The sequence below is a fragment of the Harpegnathos saltator genome, unplaced genomic scaffold, assembly GCF_003227715.2.
Source record: "Harpegnathos saltator strain DR-91 unplaced genomic scaffold, Hsal_v8.6 scaffold46, whole genome shotgun sequence".
Taxonomy (NCBI): Eukaryota; Metazoa; Arthropoda; class Insecta; order Hymenoptera; family Formicidae; genus Harpegnathos; species Harpegnathos saltator.
In genome coordinates this window covers 1-26,237 of record NW_020230272.1, presented here as the reverse complement: position 1 = coordinate 26,237, position 26,237 = coordinate 1, and the positions used below count along the sequence as shown (strand labels likewise).

The 26,237-nt window shown below is 37.8% G+C and overlaps 3 protein-coding genes across 10 annotated transcripts; 1 reads left to right on the top strand and 2 right to left on the bottom strand.

Annotated features, from left to right (window-relative positions):
- Positions 1-1,180: 1,180 nt before the first annotated feature.
- On the bottom strand, positions 1,181-3,720 carry LOC112589304 (uncharacterized). Of its 5 annotated transcripts, none has more exons than XM_025301934.1 (4): positions 3,396-3,699; positions 3,030-3,144; positions 2,103-2,278; positions 1,181-1,731 (listed from the first exon to the last, which is right to left on the bottom strand). In XM_025301934.1, exons 3-4 carry the CDS (start codon positions 2,185-2,187, stop codon positions 1,187-1,189), a joined length of 630 nt encoding a protein of 209 aa, XP_025157719.1. In that variant the 5' UTR covers positions 2,188-2,278; positions 3,030-3,144; positions 3,396-3,699; the 3' UTR covers positions 1,181-1,186. The 5 variants fall into 5 exon arrangements, 3 of the variants coding, with proteins under 3 accessions (XP_025157719.1, XP_025157721.1, XP_025157720.1); XR_003113436.1 differs by having other exon boundaries at positions 1,209-1,731; positions 3,396-3,713; XR_003113437.1 differs by lacking the exon at positions 1,181-1,731 and adding an exon at positions 1,997-2,015 and having other exon boundaries at positions 3,396-3,714.
- Positions 3,721-17,696: 13,976 nt separating this feature from the next.
- LOC112589308 (putative nuclease HARBI1) lies at positions 17,697-19,118 on the top strand. 2 transcript variants are annotated; one of them, XM_025301943.1, is made up of 4 exons: positions 17,697-17,855; positions 18,011-18,340; positions 18,426-18,570; positions 18,890-19,118. In XM_025301943.1, exons 2-4 carry the CDS (start codon positions 18,170-18,172, stop codon positions 18,991-18,993), a joined length of 420 nt encoding a protein of 139 aa, XP_025157728.1. In that variant the 5' UTR covers positions 17,697-17,855; positions 18,011-18,169; the 3' UTR covers positions 18,994-19,118. The 2 variants fall into 2 exon arrangements, with proteins under 2 accessions (XP_025157728.1, XP_025157727.1); XM_025301942.1 differs by having other exon boundaries at positions 17,697-17,930.
- Positions 19,119-19,746: 628 nt separating this feature from the next.
- On the bottom strand, positions 19,747-21,387 carry LOC112589306 (uncharacterized). Of its 3 annotated transcripts, none has more exons than XM_025301939.1 (6): positions 21,295-21,387; positions 20,869-21,054; positions 20,550-20,661; positions 20,220-20,435; positions 20,059-20,141; positions 19,747-19,958 (listed from the first exon to the last, which is right to left on the bottom strand). In XM_025301939.1, the coding sequence occupies exons 1-6, from the start codon at positions 21,337-21,339 to the stop codon at positions 19,752-19,754; spliced, it is 849 nt and encodes a 282-aa protein (XP_025157724.1). In that variant the 5' UTR covers positions 21,340-21,387; the 3' UTR covers positions 19,747-19,751. The 3 variants fall into 3 exon arrangements, with proteins under 3 accessions (XP_025157724.1, XP_025157723.1, XP_025157725.1); XM_025301938.1 differs by having other exon boundaries at positions 20,869-20,993; positions 21,295-21,359; XM_025301940.1 differs by having other exon boundaries at positions 19,863-19,958; positions 20,059-20,137; positions 20,869-20,993; positions 21,295-21,361.
- Between the last annotated feature and the right edge of the window lie 4,850 nt (positions 21,388-26,237).

Below are 26,237 nucleotides of genomic sequence, written 5' to 3'. Positions count from 1 at the left end.
TCTTGGCTGCATTGATGGGACTTTCATTAAAGTCCGAACGCCAGCCCACAAAATAAAATCGACATATGTAAATAGACATGACATCCCTTCGATAACATTGCAGGGCATATGTGATGCTCGAAAGAGATTTATAGATACATTTACAGGAATCCCGTCGAAAATTCACGATGCGCGCGTACTCAAATTATCAGATATATGCGACGAGTTGCCAGGAATATGTGAAGGCGGAAAATATCACATTCTAGGCGATGGAGCGTATCCAATAAGAGAATGACTTATTATACCATTTAAAGACTACGGAAATCTGTCTGCAAAGGATAAACAATTTAATAAAATGCTGTCTGCGACTCGAGTATTGATCGAGAATGCGTTTGGACTGTTGAAAGGTCGTTTTCGACAATTAATCGAAGTTGATCTACATACTGTTGATAAAATATCAAAATTTATTACATCATGTTGCGTTTTGCATAACTTATGCATAGACAACAACGATAACTTTGATGTCGATATTGTTATAGAAAACAATGAAGATTATAATAATGAAGGCAGAGGTCAACAAGAAGCTCTATTACGAAGATTAGGGGAAGTAAAAAGAAACCAATTGATGAATGTACTTTTTCCATGAAATAAAAATTAATACAATATGAAATTATCAAACGTTTATTTGTCTTGTGGCAAATAAGTACATACTTTCCAATAAAAAGCAAAACATATAAAAACAAAGCATATTTTTTTTATAACACGTACATATTGATTATTTTTTCAAAATTCATATATTATATCTCTTATTTATTTCATAAACATGTAATTTTTTAACATACACGCTTTTTCAAAAAGTTTGATTGTAAAATTAAATAACACTGTTTTAAAATTAAATAACACAATAAGTTTATTTTATACTGGTTCATACTTAATAGTCTGAGCAGTACTATATCTTTCGTAAAGTGCGAAAATCAAAATATGCATACGCTAATATTAAAAACCAGTAATATTAAAAACAAAGACATACAATTAGTAAACGTACAAAATTATAAGAGAAAAAAAAATAATTAAAATTATATATCACATCCAGCGTTTTAGTTAGGAACTTTCATATTAACATATGGTTCAGGCTGATTTTACATTAGTCTTTCTTTGGTTTTTTTTAATATTTGCTTGTTTCTGTATCATCTTACTTTAGTTCCCGCTACTTTTGTTTGGCGAACAACTCCCGTATTAAATTCAACTTTTCTTGGTGACGTCTTTCTTTTGCCGCTTCTTTATTTTTCCAGTATTCCATCCTTTTATCAATATCACTTGGTTTCGATTTTTTTGTCTTCGGTGGTGAGCTATCAATAGAATGTGTAGAGGCACTATCATTGCAGATTTCTTCCGACATTCTTGTATTCAATTTAGGATATTTAACGCTCCTTGCATTTAGCAACACCTCGGGCTCAATACTATCGTCCGAATGAGCAATTTTAGGCAATTCTTCTTCGAATGGTACATCCTCTCTAGAGCTGCCTGATTTAGAGTTGTTCTCAACTGCTTTTTTTTTCCTTTTGAGAACGGTTTTATACCGATTTTCAACTTGAAGAGGAGTTTTTAATACGTCCAACATCGTCAGCATATCTTTTGAAATTTGCGCCCACATCAATTTTTTAGTTTTGAATTTTTTCATGGGACCAATATCCGACATATATGTTTCATATTTATCGAGAAGAAACGATGTTCCTGAATTGCTCCAATAATCTGAAAATCACGTTGTTTAATGATTAATACAATACAGCACCTACATTATAGCACCAGTAAACCTATTAGTAGGTATTACAATAATGTAAAAATTTTGTGAAGTCAAAGATTTTAAAAAATCTTTTATATTTTATATTACATTTTTCATATTATATTTATTTCATTTATATTATATTTATATATATTCTATTATACATATATATTGTATGTATTTTATTTGTTAATAACATATTTAGATTATATTTATTAACGTATCATTCTTCGTTTCGTATCGTATTAATTTTCTGCTCGAATATAACAAATACCATATTTTATAGTACATTATCATAGTGCTATGAATAGTCGTAAATGCTTTATTAAAACAGATTTACCGCTACTCTTCTTTCCTTTTTTATCGTACTCCTGCGATTGTGATTCATTCTGATCATATTCCTGTGATTCAAAGGATTCAAACATGAGTGCTTCATTTTCTTTATTCTACTCCGATAGCTGATCTTCATTGCTGCGATTATCACCATGAATATTCGCGTAGAATATCAATTGTTCTCTGTAATACAAAATATATTGACATTTTACACTGCCATATACAGGGTGAGTAAGGATCCTCTGCAACAAACTTAGACAGATTGTTTGGAAAGTCATTCTGATTAAAAAATGTCATATGAATATAGATCCTATTCTTAATATTTACAGACCTCAAATGTTCGACAGAATTTGACAATCACTGCTACGATGGTGTAATAAAATGTAATCAAATGGTGTAATCAGTGATGGTGTAATCAGATTCAGAATAAACACTTTGAACAACTCCTGTAAACTGTCCGCAAGGATACTTGAAGAAATAAATGCATAATTCATTTCATAACTGTACATGTCACCTAAATTTTACAACTTCTGTAACTATGTACATATTAAGAATAGGACCTGTGTTCATATAACATTTTTTACTCAGAATGACCTTCCAAACAATTTGTCAAAGTTTGTTGCAGAGGTCCTCTGACTTACCCTTTATTTTTTTTTTAATTTTTTTTCTGTTGTGTACATTTGAATTCTGTAGAACTTTGATTCTTTGAAGAAATAATGAAAAATAAGATTGCTTGGAATTAATATATGTATGTAAGAAACTGAAGAGTTCCTGTTTACCCTAAAGTAAACTTACTTATTTTTTTAAAGTAAACTTGTAAAATAAAATGGTAATTATATTTTATAAAATAAACTTTGCTCTTAACTTCTTAATGTGCTTTTTCGGAAGATTTTGATAGCTTGCAATTAATACATCTCAAAAAAATTTTACTTACTCATCTTCAATCACTCGAGATATTTCTTCAATTTTCTGATTTTCGCTTCCATGTAGAACACACAATCCATTTTTAATCACAAGTTTTATATATTGTATGCTGTAGGTATCGTCATCTGAAATTAATTGACACAAGAATCAATAATATTCAGTTAATATTCTTTTATGTATATATTTTTGAATATCAAATGAATTGTGTTTTACAAGCTTTACAAGGGGTTATATATGCATTCAAGTTTTTCGAGTAGACAATATCCAAAAACTATTATGTACATAAGTACATATGTCTTTGCCGACAATTTATTTATACTACGGGAATAACCTCAAAATCCAAAATCATGCAAGTCCTATATAATTCTATACTTACTCATTATTTTATTGTATAACTCTGTTTCGCTTGATAGAAGTTTTAACGAGAGCATGTCATTATTGACTTTGAAAGAAATGCTTAATTCTTCTGATTGTTCCATAGTGAAGTTTACGTTAATGCATATATTTTCTTTCAATCCGAGGCGAATCGGTTCTTATGCGCACTCATCAAGTCATGAGTGTTTCATTGGGCGTGCAAAAAAACTTGCACTGTCGGTAAACTCGGGTAGTGTCGCCTAAACTCCACGAGTTCTTAATGCGCACTCAGTGCATCCCAATAAAAAACGCTATAATAGCAGAAAGAAGAGGTGGAGTCATGGGCCGTATAACGCAGAGAGAAGCCTGAGAGCGGGCATGGCTGCATTTACAGCGTTATCGAAAAGTTGGCTGATTCGAAGCGCCAACTGGGTCCATTTTTCATGAACATGAACTACTAAGCCAATGACCACGATTTGTTGGTACTATTCCGTGCTAAGTCCATAATTATTTGGTTCTGTTCTGTGCTATGTTCACGAGCGAGCTAGATTAGTTCGGTAAAAACGGAGAATCGGTCTTTGTCTCACCACCAGCGAATAGATAATCGCGACGATAAATTGAAACGAGCCAGCAGCGATCTTATCGTAAGACAGACGTCGGCCTCCCCCCTTTCATCTCCTGATTTTCTTTTCACGTTGCTTTATATTCATAATTCAGGAAGAAAATTATTTCGAGAGTTCGGACGATTTCTAGCAATGACGCGACAAAGATAACGCACGGCCACATTAATTTGTCATAATTTGTATATTACTTATAATTACATAACCGCCCATATATGCAAATTATAGATAATTATTGCGCGTATGTTTTAATATTGTACAATGATATATAATACAACTTCATTTTTTGCAGTAATATTTTTAAGATCTTCGTTGAGGTCGTGAATTTATTCTTTTCTTTATCAATCAGTTTTTTGCAAAAAGTAAGATTTTTTAAATAAAATATAAAATGTTTCTCTTTTCTTCTCTCCGAAGAGTTAATTAAAAATATGTACTCCACAGAGTCAACTAAAAAATGTATACTCAGGAGAGTCAATTTAAAAGTGTATTCCGAAAAGTCAATTTAACAGCGTATTCCGAAGAGTCAATTTGAAAGCGTACTCTGAAAAATCAAACTAATATTGTAATCCGAAAAGTCAATTTATAATAGAATATTTATTTCGATGATTCAGCTAAAGAAAGAATATTTATTATTATATCGAGAGAATAATATTTAATTTATTATTTATACTTATCTTACTTACGCTTACCTTCTTTGAATGAAAAATTTAATTTGTCGACTGATTCAGATTCAGATTTGTTAAAATATTTCTTATGCGCAACTCTTGAACAGATAGGTAGTAAAATAATTTTCTTTCTTTACGAATTTTATAAACTTTTCACTAACATAAAAATTGAAAGATTCTCAGAAAACAAATAACTTTTCTTGAACATTTAAACCAAAGGAAAATCTTTTCCCATTAATAAAGAATGAATAATTAATATCTCACACAAGAGGAATCTTCATCCTTGGAATCACCGCGCGATTTTGCTTTTACAAAAATATAATATTGATGTAATAATAACAAATGCTATCCAAAAACGGTGCAAATCTTAAAGGTTTTTGAAAAATGCAGTTTGAAGTTTAGTCTTTTCTGTTAATATCGTTATAGCAGAAGAATTACCAATTTGCTTCAGTAGCACAGTGGATCAGGCTTTGTGATATGAGCGTAAAGGTTGTTCAAGTGTGTTATTTTTACTATCTCAGGGAGAACTATGTAGAATGTATAATAATACGCAGACAAATTCTTTACATAATCATACTTGTTTCTTTTTAGCGTGAATAAAAATGATCAATGCTAACATGATAAGTGTATATCGCAATTGTACGTGTATACATATACACACACATACACACGTATATCAATGATGTCAAAACCGAACAATTCGTGAAAATTTTTTATTGATCGCAATTGTACGCAAAGACGAAAGAGAAGTACACGGGTCTCCACGGGTATCTCGTCATATTAATTGTCTACGAGCTGATAAACAGTTGATCTCTGGTATTTACAAGTAACGCTTGTCCGCAGCTTGTTCGGTTTTGACATCATTGGTATCAGTGATGCGAATATTTGGTGACGGGCTTGCACGAGGATTCCCCCCTCCCAAATGGGGAGGAAACTACTGGCGGGGGGGATACCCGAACCACCACCGCCAGGGGAGGACCGGACCCTATCAAGCCTGAGGAGAGGAGGAGAAGGGCCTCCCCCCCACCGAAGGAAGAAGGAACTGCAGTAGTTCCTACTGCCTCACAGGCAAAAACCCAGGAGAGAAAAGGGGTTCTAACAGGCAACCTCATCGATTTCGACTGGGAACCGGAGACCACCCAGGAACCGACACCTCTGCCCAGAAGGAAAAGGAGAGGGGAAGAGGAGGAGGCCCATAGGGATGAAGACGACCCGAAGGTAAGGAGGGTGGAGCCCTTGGGCACACCCCCAGCAGCGGTGGAGAGGGGGGAGTCGGTGGGAGCGCTGCCCCTGGCTCCCCCTCAGGTTGGTCCCCCCTCGTACCTCCCAGAGGAGGAAACCACGCAGGTAGGGAGCTCCCATATCTCTAAGGTGTCTCTGCAGAGACACCCGCGATGGAGGCCACCACGGCCGAAACCCCCTCCGGGGAGACCGAGACGGCAGAGCCGTCGGAAGTCTCCCACGAGGAGGGGGTTGAAGTAGGCAGCCCGGAGGAGGCGTGAAAGGCCTAGCCTTCACGCTACTCCGGGCCCTACAGGCCAACCTCGGCCGCGGCGCCCGGGCTCAGGATCTCTGCTTGCAGAGAATGGCCGAGCTGGGCGCCGGGCTGGGGGTGGTCGCCGAGCCGTACTGGGTGCCGGTACCAGGTCCGAACTAGTTCGGCAGCCCGGACGGCTCGGTGGCCATGGTGGCGAACCCTGCGGCGGGGACCCCTCCCTGTACTTTTAGGGAGAACGGGTCCTCGTACGTGGCGGTCGATTGGGGGCCCATCACTGTGGTGGGGGTGTATCTCCCCTACCGCAGGAATAAGGCCGGTCTCGGGGAGCTCGCCCCAGTGAAGAGGATCCTCGACAGGATCGGGGAATTGGTACGTAGGTGCCATCCCCGACCTGTCGTGATTGCCGGGGACTTCAACGCCCACTCGGAAGGGTGGGGCTGCAGTCCCCGGCAAAGGGACCCTCGGGGCGAGTCCGTGATCGGCTGGGCAGCGGGGCTGGGCCTCCTGTTAATGAACAGAGGCTCAACCAGCACCTGTGTGCGGCCGAGGGGGAGTTCGGTCATAGATTTGACCTGGGCCAGCCCCTCGGCCGCCAGGATGTTCCACGAATGGAGGGTGGAGGCGGAGGGCGAATCGCTGTCTGATCACAGACATATAGCGTGGGCCCTCCGCCTCCCCAAACCCGCACAGGTGCTGGCCCGCTGCCTAGGGGAGGGGAACTTTCCACTTCCCAAAAGATGGGCTCTTAATCGACTAGATTCGGGCAGGTTTCGGGCGGCCGTCCTTGCGGCCACGTGGCACCTAGATGTGGGGCCAGGTGAGTGGGACCCCAGCCCCACGGATGGGGCTGGGGAAATAGTGGGCATTGTGGCGTCGGCATGCGACGTCGCGATGCCCCAATCCCACCCCCGCCGGCGCCGGGCCATGTACTGGTGGACGGAGGAGCTGGAGGCACTCCGAGACTCCTCCGTCCACGCCAGACGGGCGTACTATCGGGCCCGGCGACGAGGCGGGGACGCCGCAAGGACAAAAGAGGGCTACCTGAGAGCCAGGAAAGCCCTCAAGGTCGCCATCGTCGAGGCCAAGCGAGCGGCCTGGGAGCAGATGGTGAGCTCCCTGGACGACGATCCGTGAGGGCGTCCATACAAAAGGGTCATGGGGAAGATCCGCCCATGGGTGCCCCCACCAACGGAGACGTTGGACCGCCGGGCCCTCGAAGGGTTCCTGGATGCCCTCTTTCCGAGGGCAGAAGGGGGCCCCCCATGATCCCGACCCCTCCGTTGGGGGAGGGTGATTGGGACGAGGGTCTGGCGGTGAGTCCAGAGGAGCTCACTGCGACCAGGAAAAGGCTCGGGGCCAAGGGGAAAGCCCCTGGCCCCGACGGAATTCCTGGCCGGGCCTGGACCCTCGCCCTCGGCGAGGGAAACTTGTCCGAAGCCACACGCAGGGTTTTCAGCGGGTGTCTGAGGGAGGGGGTAGTCCCCCCAGAGTGGAGGAGGGCCAGACTGGTCCTCCTCCCCAAGTAGGGCAAAGCACCCGGGAGTGCGTCGGCCTATAGGCCGATATGCCTGCTGGACGAGGCGGGCAAGATGCTGGAGCGCATCGTTGCCGACCGCCTCGTCCAGCACCTGTCCTCGGAGGGGCCGGACCTCCACGACCGCCAGTACGGGTTCAGGCCCGGAAGGTCAACGCTGGATGCTATCCAGTGCTTCCGGGACCTGACCCGGGCGGTCGTGGAGGAGGAGGGCGAGGTGTTGTTGGCAGCGTCGTTAGATATAACGAACGCCTTCAACACCTTGCCCTGGCCGGAGATTGGACGGGCCCTCGAACACCACGGGGTGCCCGTCTATCTCCGGCGAATCCTATCGGCCTACTTCGGGGGCAGGGACCTCGCCTTCCCAGTGGAGGGCGGGGTTCAAGGCCGGCGCGCTATGGAGCGCGGTGTTCCGCAGGGGTCGGTTCTCGGCCCCCTGCTATGGAACATCGCGTTCGACCGGGTGCTGCGCACTCCGCTTCCCCTCGGTTGCCACGTCGTCTGCTACGCAGACGACACGGCCGGTGGTAGCCGGGGGGGAGAGCTGGGGGGAAGCCCGCCTCCGCGCGGAGACGGCATTGGTGTCAGTGGTGAGTACCATCAGAGACCTACCAAGGTAGCGCCCCAAAAGACCCAGGCCATGTTCTTTCACGGCCGGGGTCGGAGGGTGCCGCCAGGGACCCGGGTACTCGTAGATGGAGTCCACGTCCGCGTCGGGCCGACGATGAGATATCTCGGCCTGACGCTGGACAGCCGGTGGAGCTTCGGACCCCACTTTGGGGAACTGGCCCCCAGGGTGCACAAGGCAGGACTGGCGGTGGCCAGCCTGACGCGCACCCAAGGGGGCCCAGGATGAAGAGCTCGCCGCCTGTACGTCACGGCGGTGCTCTCGATCGCCCTGTACGGGGCGCCCATCTGGGCGCCACAGCTGGGGCCTGCCGCAGAGGCAAGTGCGCACTGCGGCAGGCCCTGAGGCCCGTGCTCATCAGGGCGATTCGGGGGTACCGGACCGTGTCGTACATGGCGGCGACCACCCTGGCCGGCGTCCCCCCTGTGGAGCCGAGGAGCGGCATCTCCTTTACTGGAGGGTAAAGAAGCTTCACAGGGAGGGAAGAATGTCGGCCAGGGCCCTAAGGGGTCTGAAGCTCCAAGCCGAGGCCCGGACCCGGGAGAGGTGGGAGGACTTATTGTCCGACCCCCGGGCTCCCGGGCCAGCGACGGCAGCGGCTGTCCGCCCCTGCCTGTCCGAATTGACAGGCAGGAGGGGACGTGGACTATCCTTCTGTCTGGCGCAGGTGCTGACCGGGCACGGGTGCTTCGGTCGGTACCTGTGCCGGATAAGGAAGGAGCTCACCACTCGATGCCACCACTGCCCCGCGGCGGAGGACACGGCGCACCACACCCTGGTCGCGTGCCCAGCATGGGCCGGGGAGCGCGTGTCCTCTGCGGGCGGTGGGATGCCGAGAGGGGGAGCTCTCGCTCCCGCACATGGTCAAAGCCATGTGCGGGAGCGAGGAGGCGTGGACAGCGGCGGTCTCCTTCTGTGAGACAGTAATGTCCCAGAAGGAGACCGCCGAGTGGGGGCGAAGACAGTACCGGGGCTGCGGGGAGCAGCTCCCGGGCGGACAACGCCCCCAGGGGGACGAGGGACGCGACAGCGGGCCCGGGGCAGCGCCGGCCGAGGGGGGCTCACAGACCCGCGAGGGTAGGGAGTCCCCTCGGCCGCCACGGGCCCGCCACCGGTCGCAAGGGGGGGAGTAGGGGGGCGGCGAGACGCCTTCCCTACCTTCTTCCCCGAGCGACCGGACAAGTAGGGACAGGGGGGAGCGGTGCCCCGGTTGGGGCCGGGCCCGCTCCCCTACAAATCCTCCCCTCCCTGACTAGCAGGGAGGGGGGTAAGGAGGGAGGGCGGATGTCCTCTTCCTCCTTGACAGGAGACACCAGAAGGCCAACCGGCGGGGGGTAACCGTCGGGGACCGCGCCTTGGATTCCCTTCGTTGAACAGGGCGCGGTACACAGATGGCGAGGGGCTCCCGGAAGGGAGCCCTGGGGCCGGGGGGTTGGGGAGAGAATACGGGAGTAGTTCCCCCGACTCCCTTCTTCATGGTCCGACAGGTAGACATCCCGCAGGGGTTTTAGTCGGTAAGAGTCCGACATAACCCCCTTCCCTTCCAAGGGGAGGAGGTATCCATGATGGATTTCCCCTGCGTGACCAAAAAAAAAAAGAGAAAGGATTCCCCCCTCCCTCTCCATGCACGCACATAGCCGGCTCGGTCTATCCGTGTGAGCCACGCGATCGGCAATCGTCGACGCGCCGAGCGAGCGAGAGAGAGAGAATATAATTCCCTCCTTGTCGCTCTCGTTCTCGCTCAGCGAGCAAGCCTAATTCTTTCTTGCCCATAATCTGAATCGCGGGTGCGACTGTCTCTCTCTCCTTTCCTCTCTATGACAATACTGAAAAGTTTTGTCTACTCGGCGCACCGAAATTATTATAAATAAAATTTTATTATTAATAATATTATTATTTGTAATATAATATTATTTGTAATATAAATATATTAATAATATTATTATTTGTAATTTTATTTGTAATTGTATAATAATGTTACAAATAATATAAATTTTTACAAATTTTATTTGTAAAAATTTATATCATTTGTAATATTATTTGTAATAGTATTGATAATATTCGGCGCCAAGAAAATGAAATATATTTTATTAATTATTTTGTGGAGTCGGGCAGGTTCACAGGTTTGATTATTGAATTGTTTAATAATATTTTAAGAATAATTTTAAGTTATACAAGGATGTAGTATGAGATATAAAAGAATATTGTAACAGAATCAAGAAGTACGAAGTGAAACCTCTTTGCTTTTATTACAATATCCTGTAAGTTAATAAATATTTTTCATACAGTATTAAATAATCTCCAAAAACAATTACATCCATGAAATTTTCTATCTGCGCGAAAAAAATTCATAAAATATATTTGTTTCGTCGCTCTAAATGAGAAAACTCTCAGAACAATGTCATAGTTGTTCAGTGCACTACTCAATAAAAATATAATAATACTATGTTTGTATGTGTGAAGAATATTTGTTAACTTACAGAATATTGTAATAAAAGCAAGGAGGTTTTATTTCGTACTTCTAAGGCCAAGACTTATTAACGGCTAAAGACATATTCGAATTGATCTTGCCTTAATTGGTCGGATCAGTGATCGGTCTTGCCTTAAGTTCCAAGCCTCATAACTCGGAAAGTACTCGATGAAATATAACTTTGTTAGAGTGTTTTGGAAAGCTCTCGAGATAAGCAACAAGAATATGTAATAAAAAATCGTAGTTTCTATTTAAAAAAACATTAATGACCTTGGCCTGATTTTGACAAGGTCATTCAAGGTCAAGTCCGCATTTCCGTCATGTGTCGTCTTTCAAGTCATGCAAATTTCGTTCGAAAAATTTTTTAATAAAATCATCAATAATGGACCATATCACTTTAGTTAGAAAAGTCTGGAAACGGTCAAATACTTCGAAAACGAAACATTTTTAAGAAAAATGTTTCGAACTAAAGTTGTAGGGTTTTAAATGTTCTATTGAATGATCTTATCCAGTTGACCTTGAGTAGAGGAGTCAAGGCGAGGTCAATGCCAACATGATTTTTTTAAATAGAACATCCCATTTTTTATCGGACAGTGTTAAAAATGACAGCAAGACGTTTCCAAAACGCTACTTGATGACCTATTTTTGTTGAGAATTGTCTGAGTTATGAGCTTTAGAATTTACGGTGCCGCCAGCATTAGTATCAGGTGTAGTAAAAAGAAATCCATTATTTTTGCATGAAATTGAAGGCTTTAATTAACATAGTTAGAATGATCCGATTTAGGTCAAATATGCGCCGTTTTGTTCGATAACTTGTTGCCATTTTGAAGGTAATTTCATTATGCCTCTCTCATAGAAACCCTCGTCCCTATTGGCAAAAAATTGAGACAGTCGATTTTCACAAGCCTCTCTTGAAGCGAATTTTTCACCAGCAAAATTGTTCGCCATGGACAGGAACAGATGGTAATCACTTGGTGCCAGGACATTAAAACCCTACAACTTTAGTTCGAAACATTTTTCTTAAAAATGTTTCGTTTTCGAGGTATTTGACCGTTTCCAGACTTTTCTAACTAAATCCGGACTATAAGGTGGATGCATAAGAACCTCCCAACCAAGCTCCCGGAGCTTCTGGCGAGTCACTATCGATGTGTGTGGCCTGGCGTTGTCCTGATGGAACACAATTCCTCTCTTATTGGCCAAAGCTGGCCGCTTCTAGGCGATTGCTTCCTTCAGACGGTCCAATTGTTGACAGTACAGTTCCGAGTTAAGAGTTTTGCCGTAGGGGAGCAACTCATAGTAGAATTCCCTGCCAATCCCACCAAACACACAGCAAAACCTTCCTGGCCGTCAATCCTGGCTTGGCCACCGTTTCCGCCGGCTCACCGCAATTCGACAACGACCGTTTTCGCTTGACGTTGTCGTAAGTGATCCACTTTTCACCACCAGTGACCAACCGCTTCAGAAATAGATCGATTTTATTGCGATTCAGCAGCGATTCGCAGATGGAAAATTCGGTCCATGAGGTTTTTTTGCGTTAACTCGTGTGGCACCCATACATCGAGCTTCTTTTTATATTCAGCCTTATTCAAATGGTTCCAAACGGTCTTTTGTGCAATCTTTAGCTCTTGGGCAATCGAAACAGTGCTTACATGACGGTCGGACTCGACAATGTCCATGATTTTATCGATATTTTCGACAATTGGCCTTCCAGTGTGTGGTGCATCTTTGACATCGAAATTACCGGAACGGAATCGACGAAACCAAATTGCGCGTGATTGGCTGTTACAGTATCAGGACCATAATCACTATTCACATTTTCAGCCGCCTGGCTTGCATTTTCGCCTTTATCGAAGAAAAACTGTAAAATATAGCGTATTTTCTCTTTGTTAGTGTCCATCTTTGACGCGCGCTCAAATAAAACTGACAAGGGACATTCGGCAACGCGGAAATTCAAAAAATCTGAAACTCTGCATAATTGTAGAGCAGATATACCTAATAACAAAACAATTTTTCGTTGGTGCCCAAAAACGGTTTTAAGGGTGGAAACAACCCCTTGAACAAAGTTGATTTTTGTCTTTCTAAGCGAATATTATCGAAACTATTAAAGATATGAAAAAATGTTTTAGACAAAAGTTTTATGGTTTTAAAAGTACTTTATTATGCTATATTTAGATTTTTTAAAAATGTAAAATTGTGTATAAAATACCCCCCCTCCTTCTCTTTTTTCAAATTGTTAAAATCAATTGTCCAACCAAAATAAAGCTTATTTTATGACAAATTCAACCATATATAATAACATTATGTTTGGAAAAGGCAATATTGAAAAAAAAATTAAACATGCTCTTATATGTATGCTACGCGTACCAAACTTAAGGATTCGCTACTTGACGATGGCATTTCTTTCTTCCTCAAATCTTCCTCATAATTGCAAACTGTAAAAGATAAGGAAGGAAGAAAATAGAAAATCTAAAAAAGCAATAAAGTTGATGTTAAGAAGTAAGTAGGAGAAAAATAGCATGATAAGGATACAGTCACTAATATTTAAAAATGTTATAAATTATAAAATTTCACGTAATAGACGTTTATTTTGCCAACATTGCGGCTACCTTTTTCATTAATTTAAACGACACGCGTAAATATAAATAAATATGTGTGTGTGTGTATGTGTGTTTTTGTACGTGCGCACGTGTGTGTACATCATGGCAACATGCAAAACACTTGTCACAAGTTTTATGACTGTGCGACCAAAATAGCACTCTTTATCAAGTACAGTGCAATCAAGGTTCATTATATTGACATATGTTATCTTCATTCATTTGCATATAAAAGCTGTCCATTTTGGAATACATTTCAGTGTTATTGAAGCAGTTATTGAAGCAGTACGTATATTATTGCTGTGAGAAATGTTTAATTAAAATATCCTTAAGATTTGTATCATAATGTCAGTAATAAATCCAGCTAATGTTATTAATTTGTTAATTGCGACATTTCATTTCACAAATATTGCAATAACTCCTGTTAATCATCAAGAGGTGGAACTCCATGATACAATTACTGATTTAATAAAGAGTGCTATACATCACGATATTACGATCGAACATGAGTGGGGACTTGATTTTGACGATCCATCAGAACCGTATGACGTACAATTTGTAGATGTGTACGATATTGATGCTGAAGAAGATAATTATGGAAATGAAGTTTGCACTGTGGATGATGAAGGTGGAAATGTAAACTTAAATTATAAGAAAAAGGCAATCGAATTTTGGAAGAGTGGAAAGAAAGGACATTTATCTCTTACTTCTGTACAACATCGTTTTAGAAAAGTAAAGTTTAATTAAAAAATAAGAAGAATAATATATAGTAAAATACTTGAGGCTTTTACTGTACAGTGACCGGCAGTGATTCGTTCCGCGACAGAGAGAACTCTATTTCCCCTCTCGCGGAACGCATCATTGTCGGTCATTGTACATACAGCTTTGACTATAAGTATAAAGCATCCCAAAAAATTTATTTAAATTGTGTAACAAAAACATACTATATGAATATATGGAGAACATAATATAGTATACGAGTATATGGAAAAATAATAAAATAAAAAAATATAATATAAGAATATGTGGAAAATAATATTTATTTTACAATATTTATTGTAATATAATATAATATTAATATAATATAAATTATAATATAAATATAATATACATAAATATAATATACACATTATATTATAAAATATTAATATAATATTTATTGTAAAGAGATTATATATTTACTATGAGTATATGCATTGATTTCTAGGAAAATACAATGAGTTAGAGATGCTTTATACTTATGACCAAAGCTGTAAATTATATAGTTAGAGTCGCGTTGCTTTTTATTTTAAGTTTTACAATTTGATGTTTCGTGAACATTTAATTCGTATATAACTTCTTTTATTTTTGAATTCGAATTGTTTAATATTGAGATTTGTTTTCTTCTAGGTAAAATCTATTCAACAATTGCACAGATGGCAAGAACATGTAATGCGTGGGGGTTCAAATACAGACAAACTTGTAGTTATTGCTGAATATGTTCTTATAAAATTCCAAGAAACTGTTAATAGAGGACTTATTATTCATGATATAAATCTGCGAAAATGGGCACTAGAAGCAAAGGAACAAGTGGATATTTCTTCATTTAAAGCAGGAAATTGGTGGATATGGAATTTTAAAAAGGCACATCGTATTACATCACGTAAAATAACTGCATTTAAAACGCGGTCTTCTCATTTAACTGATCTAACTATACGTCAAAACGCTGAGGAATTTGTAAATACAGTAAAGCCACATATTAATGTAATTGGTGCTGAATCAACTTATAATGCGGACGAAAGTGGCTTTAATTTAGAAATACATGCAGGAAGAACATTAGCTAATGTAGGAGTGAAGACAGTTGGAGCTACTATCCAATCTTTATCTGCTATGACTCATAGCTACACCATTATGCCTATTATATCTGCAGATGGACATCTCCTTTCGCCTTTGTATATAGTATTAAAAGAATCTACTGGTGTTTTTGGACCACAAGTAGAACAAACTCTTTTTAGACCAGTGAATATTTACATTGCGGCTTCAAAATCAGGGAAATTGACAACTGAACATTTCAAAAATTGGTTCCAAGAAGTGTATCTACCAAACATTGGAGAGAAAAGTATACTACTGCTTGATTCATGGACAGGACATTGCCCGAACCAATTGGAAGAACTTGTACCAAAAGACGAACATGTAAATATTCTAACAATACCAAAAAAAACAACTGCTTTTATACAGCCATTAGATGTTTTTGGTTTCAGAATCTGGAAAAATTTTGTTCGAAGCTTTTCTGATAGTGTTATTATAAATAATTATGACATAAATTTACATTTACATAATAACATAATAAAATTGCAATCTTTAATACACAATCAACTGTCTTCTCCAAGATTTCGAAATTTATTTAGATATAGCTATAAAAGTGGTTATTTATCAACACGGCCTGAAAAATTTCATAATCCAATCGATTATTGTTATTTTAAAGAAGAAAAACGTATACCAAAATGTAGCATTTGTGGTAAAATGGCTTTTATACGTTGTGCATGGTGCAAGCAATATTTTTGTTTTGAACATTTCTTTGAGCAATATCATTATTGTAATAATTATATAGAATAAATAATATTTTACTGTCCTCAATTCCTGTAAAATTTGTATATATTATAATCCATACCAAAATATAAGATATCTTTCACTCGAATATCTATATCGACTACTTAATTAATAAAACCTATATACTGAATGAAGCAAAACACATACACACAAATGTACACTGAATAAATTTATAAATTATATTTTTCATTATTAAATCCGTGTGTGTTCTCCTTTTTTCTTCATATCATTCATTTCCTTACAATTCCATTTCCTTCCTTTGTTCTTTACAATTGAATTTAAAAGATTATCTATATTAGGGTTATATACTCTCTCTGCGTCCTCCTTATCATGCTGTTCTTCTTCAACTTACTTCTTAACATCAACTTTATTCTTTCTTAGATTACCTGTTTTTATTCCTTCCTTACCTTTTACAGTCAGTAATTATGAGGGAGAAAGAAATGCCATCGTCAAGCAGCGAACCCATAAGTTTGGTACGCGTAGCATATATATAAGAGCATTTTTAATTTTTTTTTCAATATTGCCTTTTCCAAACATAATGTTATTATATATGGTTGAATTTGTCATAAAAGCTTTATTTTGGTTGGACAATTGATTTTAACAATTTGAAAAAAGAGAAGGAGGGGGGGTATTTTATACACAATTTTACATTTAAAAAAAATCTAAATATAGTATAATAAAGTACTTTTAAAACCATAAAACTTTTGTCTAAAACATTTTTTCATATCTTTAATAGTTTCGATAATATTCGCTTAGAAAGACAAAAATCAACTTTGTTCAAGGGGTTGTTTCCACCCTTAAAACCGTTTTTGGGCACCAACGAAAAATTGTTTTGTTATTAAGTATATCTGCTCTACAATTATGCAGAGTTTCAGATTTTTTTGAATTTCCGCGTTGCCGAATGTCCCTTGTTAGTGAATCGCATACTCGATATAAGTCTTACGTTACATACGACAAAAGTCGGTATTGTTATCATACCGTTCCATGTTGTTACAAATATAACGAGTTAAAGAATCGCGCCACAGTGCTGCGATTCTGTAACTCGTTATGCCGTCGTTATGTGCTCATAACGATAATTGTCGGTTCGTTATATAACGTTACAACACTATAACGTCAAATGCAATTCTGTACGCGAATGGTAACGACTATTGTCGCTATTCATAACGAAAATCGGTATGATGTTGTTATATGTCGCTATCATAACGCATGGTTCGATACCCCTCGGTACGCGTAACGATCACATAACGACAGTAGTGGTCTGTTCATTTTAACTGTACTGCTGATCTGGTGTAATAAGTTACAGTGAGACAAGTACATTTTCCTCACTCTAACTTATTGCACCAATTCAGCAGCTAAAAAGAACAAACCATAAGTTAAAGGTTAAAAATGTTTAGAAGCGTCTGAAGTGTCGAAGTGATGAGTGTGTTCATTTAAGAAGGTCTTCACATGTATATATCGTAAACATATATTAAAAGAAAAATTAACACAAGGAATTCGGTGAGTAAAAATTGACGTTGTTTATAATAATTGGTTTGGAGAAAGTAATGTATATTTACATCTTAATTCTTATATAATGTTTTGAACGTTGTATTAAGTTAATATGAATTTGCTCTTCTCCTTTCGATTTTTTTATTTATATACTCGTAAGAATTTTTATTTCCATAAAATCGACATATTTGGCATTTAAGCTTATGTATATTAAAAATTGATTTATTTGAAGAGGACATGGCCCTTGAATATTTGGCGTGGGAATTAGGATTAGTGGTTGAAAGAGTGCGTCGACTAGAACGGCGTGTGGCAAGAAGGCGGCTGAGAGATGTTCAAAACCCTTTTCACATCCCACGAGATGAATTCATCGACTATTTTCGCCTTACTCCTGAACTGGTAATCGACATTGCAACTGCATTAAGGGTTGATTTACAGAATGAACGACTTACTGGCTTAGTGCCAGAAATAAAGGTAACATTGGAACAAAACTATAATAATTTATAATATTTAATTTATAATATTGAAACATAATCTTGAAACATTAAATACAGGTGTTGATAGCCATACAATTTTATGCGCAAGGCAGCTATCAAAGAAGCATTGGCAATCAATTCCAATGAATTGTTAGCCAATCAACAACAAGCCGTTGCCTCCATGCCGTAACTGAAGCGATTAATCGGCGCTTGCTGCGTAGATGGGTAAAATTCCCGATGACCGAAGAAGATCGACAGCAAGCGCGTGCAAAATTCTCCGCTGCTATTTACCCATTCGAAGGTGCTATCGCTGCTATAGACTGTACTTTTATTCATATTATAGTCCCTCATGAAAATGAAGAGGCGTTCATTAATCATCACGGTCACCATTCTTTGAACGTGCAAGCGGTAAGTTTAATCACTTAGGAAGTACATAAATTGGTTTCCTGCAAAACTTTTGTCTAATTGTAGCATTATTTAATTATACTTTCAGATTGTTGATCCAGATATGAAGCTACTTAACATCAATCCACGATATCCAGGTGCACGAAACGACTCATACATCTGGAGTACATCACCAATTCGTCGAGCAATGGAATTTCATTATAATCGAGGAGAACGGAAAACTTGGCTGATCGGTGAGTGAACCTTTAGTCCTTATGAACCTTCAGTCCTTATGAAAATAAGGACTTCGAAGAACTTTGCAAAAGAAAATAAAAAACTGTAATAAGATCTTGTATATTTTTATAAATATTGAATATTCTGTGTGACAACCGTGTGCTCACATCGACGCCTTGTTCGACCGTCACACGTCGGTCGTATAATACTAAATAACGTTTGGTGTAAACAAGATTTTTTCATTGTTTTTGAATAATTAAGATTTCATGTAGTTTTAACCTTTTATTTATTTCCCGAAATATTCAGTATATTCGTAACAATATTAATATTTTTCATTAGGCGATGCTGGATACCCTTTGGAACCGTGGCTCATGACACCATTGGTCGATTTTCTTGAAAATACCCGGCAATTTCATTATACGCAACAGCTCTGTAAGGCATGAAACATTGTTGAACGTTTTTTTGGTGTCTTCAAATCTGTATGGAGATGTCTTTCCTATCAGCGTGTGCTGATGTATAGGCCAGCATTTGCTGCAAAAATAGTTAATGCATGTGCAGTACTGCATAATATAAGAATTCAACACCGTTTGCCTGTTGAAGAATTGGAAGCACCAATAGCTGCTGATAATGGTGAATATGAAAATGCTGGGCTCATTGATAACGAAGATCTACATCAAAGAGGACCGCGCGCTTTAGCTCAAAGAATACAACGCCAAATTATGAGAGAAAGATTTCCTAATTATCGAGATGCACAAGATGAAGAGCGTGCTGAAAATGATTAAATGTTTTTTTTACTTATCCTCTATTGTTTGACGCTTTAAATGAGAATATTGATTCCGAATGGCTTTCGAAGCCATAAACATTTTGTGACTCAGAATAAATGTTTCATCGTCTGAATTCAATTACAAATATTTATATAAATATGTGTGCGTAAAGGATAACAATTTTAACGAAAAAAAGAACATGTATATTAAAGTTAAAAAAAATGTATTATATTAAAATTTTACATTATCTTATATAATGTTTTATATAAAATAGTTTTATATAATATTAAATATATTAAAGCTTTATTTTCATATTAAAATTTTATATTATTGAAATAAACATCTTTCTGCAAACAGTATAAAAACTTTATTGTCCTTAAACTAAAACCCTTATTGTCTATAAACTATAAATGTAATAAAGAAAAAATAATAGTAAATTAAAAGAAAAGAATAAAATACTGATCAAAATACGGACTAGTTATGTGAAAGATTTTTTTTTTTAATACTTCAACACAATCTTTGATTATTATTAATAATTCGGAATATGTTGTCTCTCTACTTCTTTCTGCTTCTATAAAGGCACGTAAACATTCATTTCGCTCTTTTTCATTATCCGCAATTTGTTGCATTGCCTTTGCAAACATCTGTAAAAATAAACATAAAAAAAAGTACGTTTAAAGCATTGAGTTAATAACACGTTTCTTCCAAAGAAATTATATTCTGAGAATGACAGATAGATTTTACCTCCATACATGAAATTTGGCGTTCAGCTAGGATCGCAAAATCTTCTCTGGCATTGTGCAGTTGTGTACCCAACCGTTCACTGTCTTACAAAGAAAGAAAATATTACGTATATAAACTGAGCTGTTATAAAAAAATAGGTATATATCAATAGCAATACTTACTCCTTGTAATTTGTGGTCTTTTTCGCTTCTTGCTCGAACTTTGCGTTACAGTTGTGAGCCGTTGTGGATCATCAGTTTGAATAGCGGATGGTGGTTCTGTTATTTCACGATGACATTCTGCAGTCTCCGCATTTTGAATTTGTGAGTGTGTTTGAATATTATTGAAAGATGACCCTTCTTCAATAACATTTTCCATATCATGTAGCACTTCATAATCTGAAATAAAAAAAGTGTAAGGAGTGCTGCATTTATACATTTTCAGAGCAATATTGATTAACACATTCATATAATTTATCATGACATTTACAATGTATTCAGAAAAAATGTTACCTATATAATTAACGTCATGTTCTATAATCTCGTTATTTCTTAATGTTAATGACTCTGGAATATCATTTAAAATTCTTTCGTCCCCTGCAGTAAGCAAATGCATTGCTTCTCCCTGAAATAAACATTTAAAAAGCAAATACTGTTTAATAAACATGTACTCAATATTATTTTTATATGCATCACAAACAAAAAAAGATTTCAAATTTTTAAGTATGATGAAATAAGAAGTTTCTAAATATATTTTAATAAAAATGTTCTATATTAGATATATTTTATATTAGAAAAATGATTACAGTTATATTTAAAACTTTTTCACTACCTGTTCCTCTGGAAATGAATCAGAACATTGCACACCTTCCACATAATCTAGTCCTATAAGGCCTAAAATCTTTTTTTCTCGATCCGTCAGTGTGATAGGAGGACCACCAATGTTCCCTGTCGTAACTTTATTAGCACGGATTTTAGCAACTTTTTGGGAAACTGCCGTTTTATTATCTCGCCATGTCTAAAGCATTTATTACGAAAATATATCCAACGTAGTTACATCCCAGCAAACACAATATTAAATGTAACGTATAATATATGTTGGTTGTAATTTCCTACTCAACAATATAACTGTTACATAACATATATATCATATAACAATTATATTATTGAGTAGGAAATTACAACTAACATGTACGTTACATCTAACATTGTGTTTGCTGGCATGTTACACATAATATTTTAAATATTATTGACTTACCGATTTCCATGACTTTAGATCTTTTGACTTTCCATTTCTTCCCATAGTATTTAAATGAGCGACTAATCCCACACAGAACAAGAACCTCTAATGGACTTCCATAAGACATCTATCATGGATATTCATAACCTCTATAATACATCCATGAAACTATATATGGACGTTTAATAGACATCCACAGTTCCGCATTTCAAACTTCCATTCAACCTCTAGTAGACGTTTTTATAGACGTGTCTCAGACGTAATATAGATCAATTATAGATATTTCATGGAATTTAAATAGATGGTTAATAGACTATATAAATTTATTATATACACTTAAATTTAAAATTGTCTTAATATTAAAAAGTTGATTAAAATACACATTAAATAATGTAAAAAGATTTTTATTTTTTTATAAAAATAAGAATTACAACATAAAACAAATAAAAGCGATATAAATTGTTGTAAAAAGATAAGATTAGGCTGGTGTGAAGATGGTGATGAACCGTAATAGATATCCAGGAAGCATTGATACAGAAAGCAGCATAGGAGGCGGCAGAGAACCGTGACAAGAACTCCGGAAACGCTGATATAGAAGGCGATGGGAGGCCACAAAGGATAGTAGTCATAGAAAAATAAAATTGTTTTATTTAAAACAACTTAAAAGAACAGAATAGATAAATGCACCTGGACGGTCTCATCAACTTCAATTACATTAATTGATTGATTAATGTCCGACTCCACCAATGTTAGTTAAACCTTAATCTGATCTGAGTTTAAATTCTATTCAAACAGACTTAAAACTCAAGGTTTAATTGACGTTTAACGATATTAATAAAAACGGGTATAAATCTCAACTATGGTTGGTTAATTCATGATTAGGTCTGTTTAAAAATGTGATTGAACAATTGCATTGAAACATTAAAATTTAATCGACTGATTAAAATAAATGAAATTGGTGAGACCAATCCTATGACTCTTAATTCTATCGTACACATCGCAGTTGCTATAAGAAAACCTTCATGTAAATATTTTTGTGAATTCGAGATATATTTAAAATTTAATTCTGCATATAGTAACATAAATATCTTGGATTCATAAAAAATACACATGAGAAGTTTTTACACAGTAATCACAATGTAAAGAATTTACTTAAATGAATCGTTGCAGCAACGAGTAAATTTTATTTGGCGACTATAATACTCGAATCTTTCCCAAATTTCCATAAAAAAACCATACTTGAATATTTTTGTAAAAATCGACTATAGTCCAGTTTTTACAGTTTAAAACTTATTACATTTATTGTACATCCGCACTAATATTTGGTCTGTTCTTTGTAGCTGTACTGTTAAACTGATGCAATAAGTTAAAGTGAGAGAAATTAGGTTTTCTCATTCTAGCTTTATTGTACCAATTCAGCAGTGCAATTACAAAGAACAGACCAATTGAGTGCAAACTCTACGGTGCTATACATTTGAATTGTACTTTCATTGACTGCAGGATATAATTACAGGAAGAAACACATAATATTTTAAGCACATGCTGTATACAAACTTGAATTGTTCTACTTTATGTAAGGTAATTTACTTATCACTTATATATATATATATATGTATATATTATTTCTATATCTTTACTCATATTTTATAATAAATTATTTTTATGAAAAAGAAGCCTCAGATTTACAATTAAAGTTTTTAATGTAATAAACACTTTAATGTATCATAATAAAAGTTCATCATTGGCTATAAAGTAAAAATGACTGAAAACAAACGTATATTGCATATAAAAGATATAAACAAATAATTGTGTATAGATAGCATACAGAAGAAAGTGATATCTATTATCTTATCAGTGATATATAATCAGTGATAATAAAATATAATGATAATATTTTATAGTTTTTACCTGTATTAACATAGACATAATATATCTAGACTGCGCGTTTATCCTTACTTGAGGAATGCGGGCTGATAATATGTACAAAAAAAGGATATACTCTATAGTGTGCCCCTTCATTCTTTCTCGTTCGCGCCTGTCTAAGAACGCGATTCATTAGACATTGCAAATGCTTCGAAGCACTATATTAATCAATCGTGGTTTTTCTTTGGGCGCTTCGTAGCGTTTGCAGCATCTAATCGCATGCTAAGAGAACTTTGCAAATGTCAAAAGGTTCTCTCTCTCGGACTAATGCGCAAACGAGAGAGAACGAAGGAGCATATTACAGAGAGTATCTTTTTCCATATTCATCAGTCCCCACTCCTCAACACACAGTCTAGATATAATGATATCATATCATTAATCATATGTCTATGATTAATACCTTGCCATCTCTATCTTGCCATAGATTACTAAAAGTGCAATACATTACAGTTTTACATCTTTTGATTCTGCTTCTTCGTCTTTGAAAAGCAGAACATTCTTCCACTATATTTGTTCAAGTCACATTTGGTTTTTGTAAGTACAGATCCTACAAATATTTTCTCTATTTTAATTTTTCTTATATATTGATAAACCTTGCTTAAAATAATAGATCATGAATGGATCTCATTCCATTACATAAGTCTTTATACTTATACGTAATATGATGGGTCTTTATTTCATATTGATATGATTTCATATGATTAATATTCTATTTGATGGAATGAAATTCGCTCACTATTTATTTACTATTTTAAGGCAGGCAGTGTATTATATAATTTTAATAATTAACCCCTTCCGTGGCAAAGCAAAATTCAGTAAAATGCACTGAAACTGCCCCAAAAAAATGGCGGGGCGAATTTTTCAATAATTTGTATACTTCAGTTTTTTTGGTCGCTGAAGCCGAATTTGTGGCAAAATATAGAAATTAAAAATGGGCGGATCGAATATGGCGACTAAAATGTTTAGAAATGCTTTTGGCTGGACGCACCGGTGCGTCCGTGCCACGGAAGGGGTTAATAAAAATCAGAGACAAAGTTGGCCACAGAGGTAAGGCTAAAAAGTAGATTATTTCTGTTTTTTCTGACAGATTATATAACTGAGCAAGAAGGATTCTCCAACATATCTAAAATAATTGTGAAATCTTTGCTTACTTTATTTTTATTAACTGTTATAATAAAATTCATGGATATTTCAAACTTACACTTGCAGCCTACTATCCCTGGTTACCTCTACTTGTAAAATACAAATTATAAAAATCCATAGTGTACTTGGAAACGTAATGTTGTAAGAAATGGGCACAAATTCCAAATAAATTACAACTGATTATTCTTCATGCAGTAGAGAAATAATCAACTATGATTAGTCAGTTTGTTACAACATTATGTTAACAATTACGTTTATGCTATTGGCTGCATTCAGTGGAAAAAGCAGCTCAGTGAGTACTTCATAATTATCGTCCTGATTAGTAAATGCTTCTATATTTATGAGAATTGTAAAAGAATGCTCCAGTCACAAACAATAATCACTAAGCGCTCATTAAGCTGCTTTATCGACTGAATATTGTCATTATAGAATAGGCTTGAAACTTACTAAAAATTATTTTTATTATCTGCAAATTGTGTAGAGTGATTCTCCTTTTCCTTCATCGGTCTACCCAGTTATATTTCTCGCCAATGTATTCACAAAATATTTCATTCTACGTTCTCTTTGTGGCATCACCAATTTTTGCTTCTTCAATGGATTTTACATATGCACGCTCTAAAATAAACTGATGTGATGTTATTACCTGCTTCATGGGTGATTATACAACAGGTAAGGGAGATCAGGATTAACATAGAAATAAGTATTTTAGGGAATGAAATGACTTTGGATGCGTGCGTGCGTGTGCGTGTATGTGTGCGTGTGCGTGTGCGTGTGCGTGTGCGTGTGCGTGTGCGTGTGCGTGTGCGTGTGCGTGTGCGTGTGCGTGTGCGTGTGCGTGTGCGTGTGCGTGTGCGTGCGTGTGCGTCTGCGTGTGCGTGTTCGTGTGCGTGCGTGTGAGTGCGCGCGCGCGCGCGTTGTGTGTGTGTGTGTGTGTGTGTGTGTGTGTGTGTGTGTGTGTGTGTGTGTGTGTGAGGGAGGGAAAGGAGAGAGAGGGGGAGAGAGACAGAGAGAGAGAGAGAGAGAGAGAGAGAGAGAGAGAGAGAGAGAGAGAGAGAGAGGAGAGAGAGAGAGAGAGGAGAGAGAGAGAGAGAGAGAGAGGGGAGGGGAGGGAAAGGCAAAAACACATATATTCTCCGAATTTCTAATGGTTGTATAATTTATTGAAATTTCTATTTCTATTCTAATCCTACTCCTATTTGCTACGAAATATATGATAGATATGAAATATTATATAATATCGTATTATATTATTACAAAGAACTATGTTAAAATTTGTATACCTTGTAAAAATCAGTGACAGTACAAGCTTTCAGCATTTTGTAATCCACTGCTTCTTTTTCTAGGATCCCAAAATATGTCGTAGATGTATTTTCACATCTATTCCCATTGCAGCTGTTGAATTACCAACATGAAATTTCTAAAAATGTATATAATATACTAATCATAAAGCCACGAATTGTTAATGTATCTCAATAAATATAAATAACTTATGTTGCAAGAGGACATTCAGGACAAACTGATAACTCTGCTGTACATAGCTTCCTTTGAATTCGTTATGAAGTGGAGACAACTGTATTACTCTGTGAAATTATATTTCAATTTCCTTTTCGGTAGTCGATCACATCATGTGGAGCCTTCCTTTATCTTCTTCTCAGTTTTTTTATAAGCGCTACAAATGTTTAAAACACCTTATTAATAATTAAGTCAGTTAAACATATATTAATAATTCAACAATCAAAATTTAAAAAGAAAAGTTGTCTCTTTTACCTCTTAACAAGTAATTCGTCAAATATGTCAGGAAGAATTCTACAAGGCCAATCAGCAAATTTTGGAATTGCAATTCACAAGGAAATATTGATAGACGAGAAGACTAATACTTCGCACTTGAAATACTT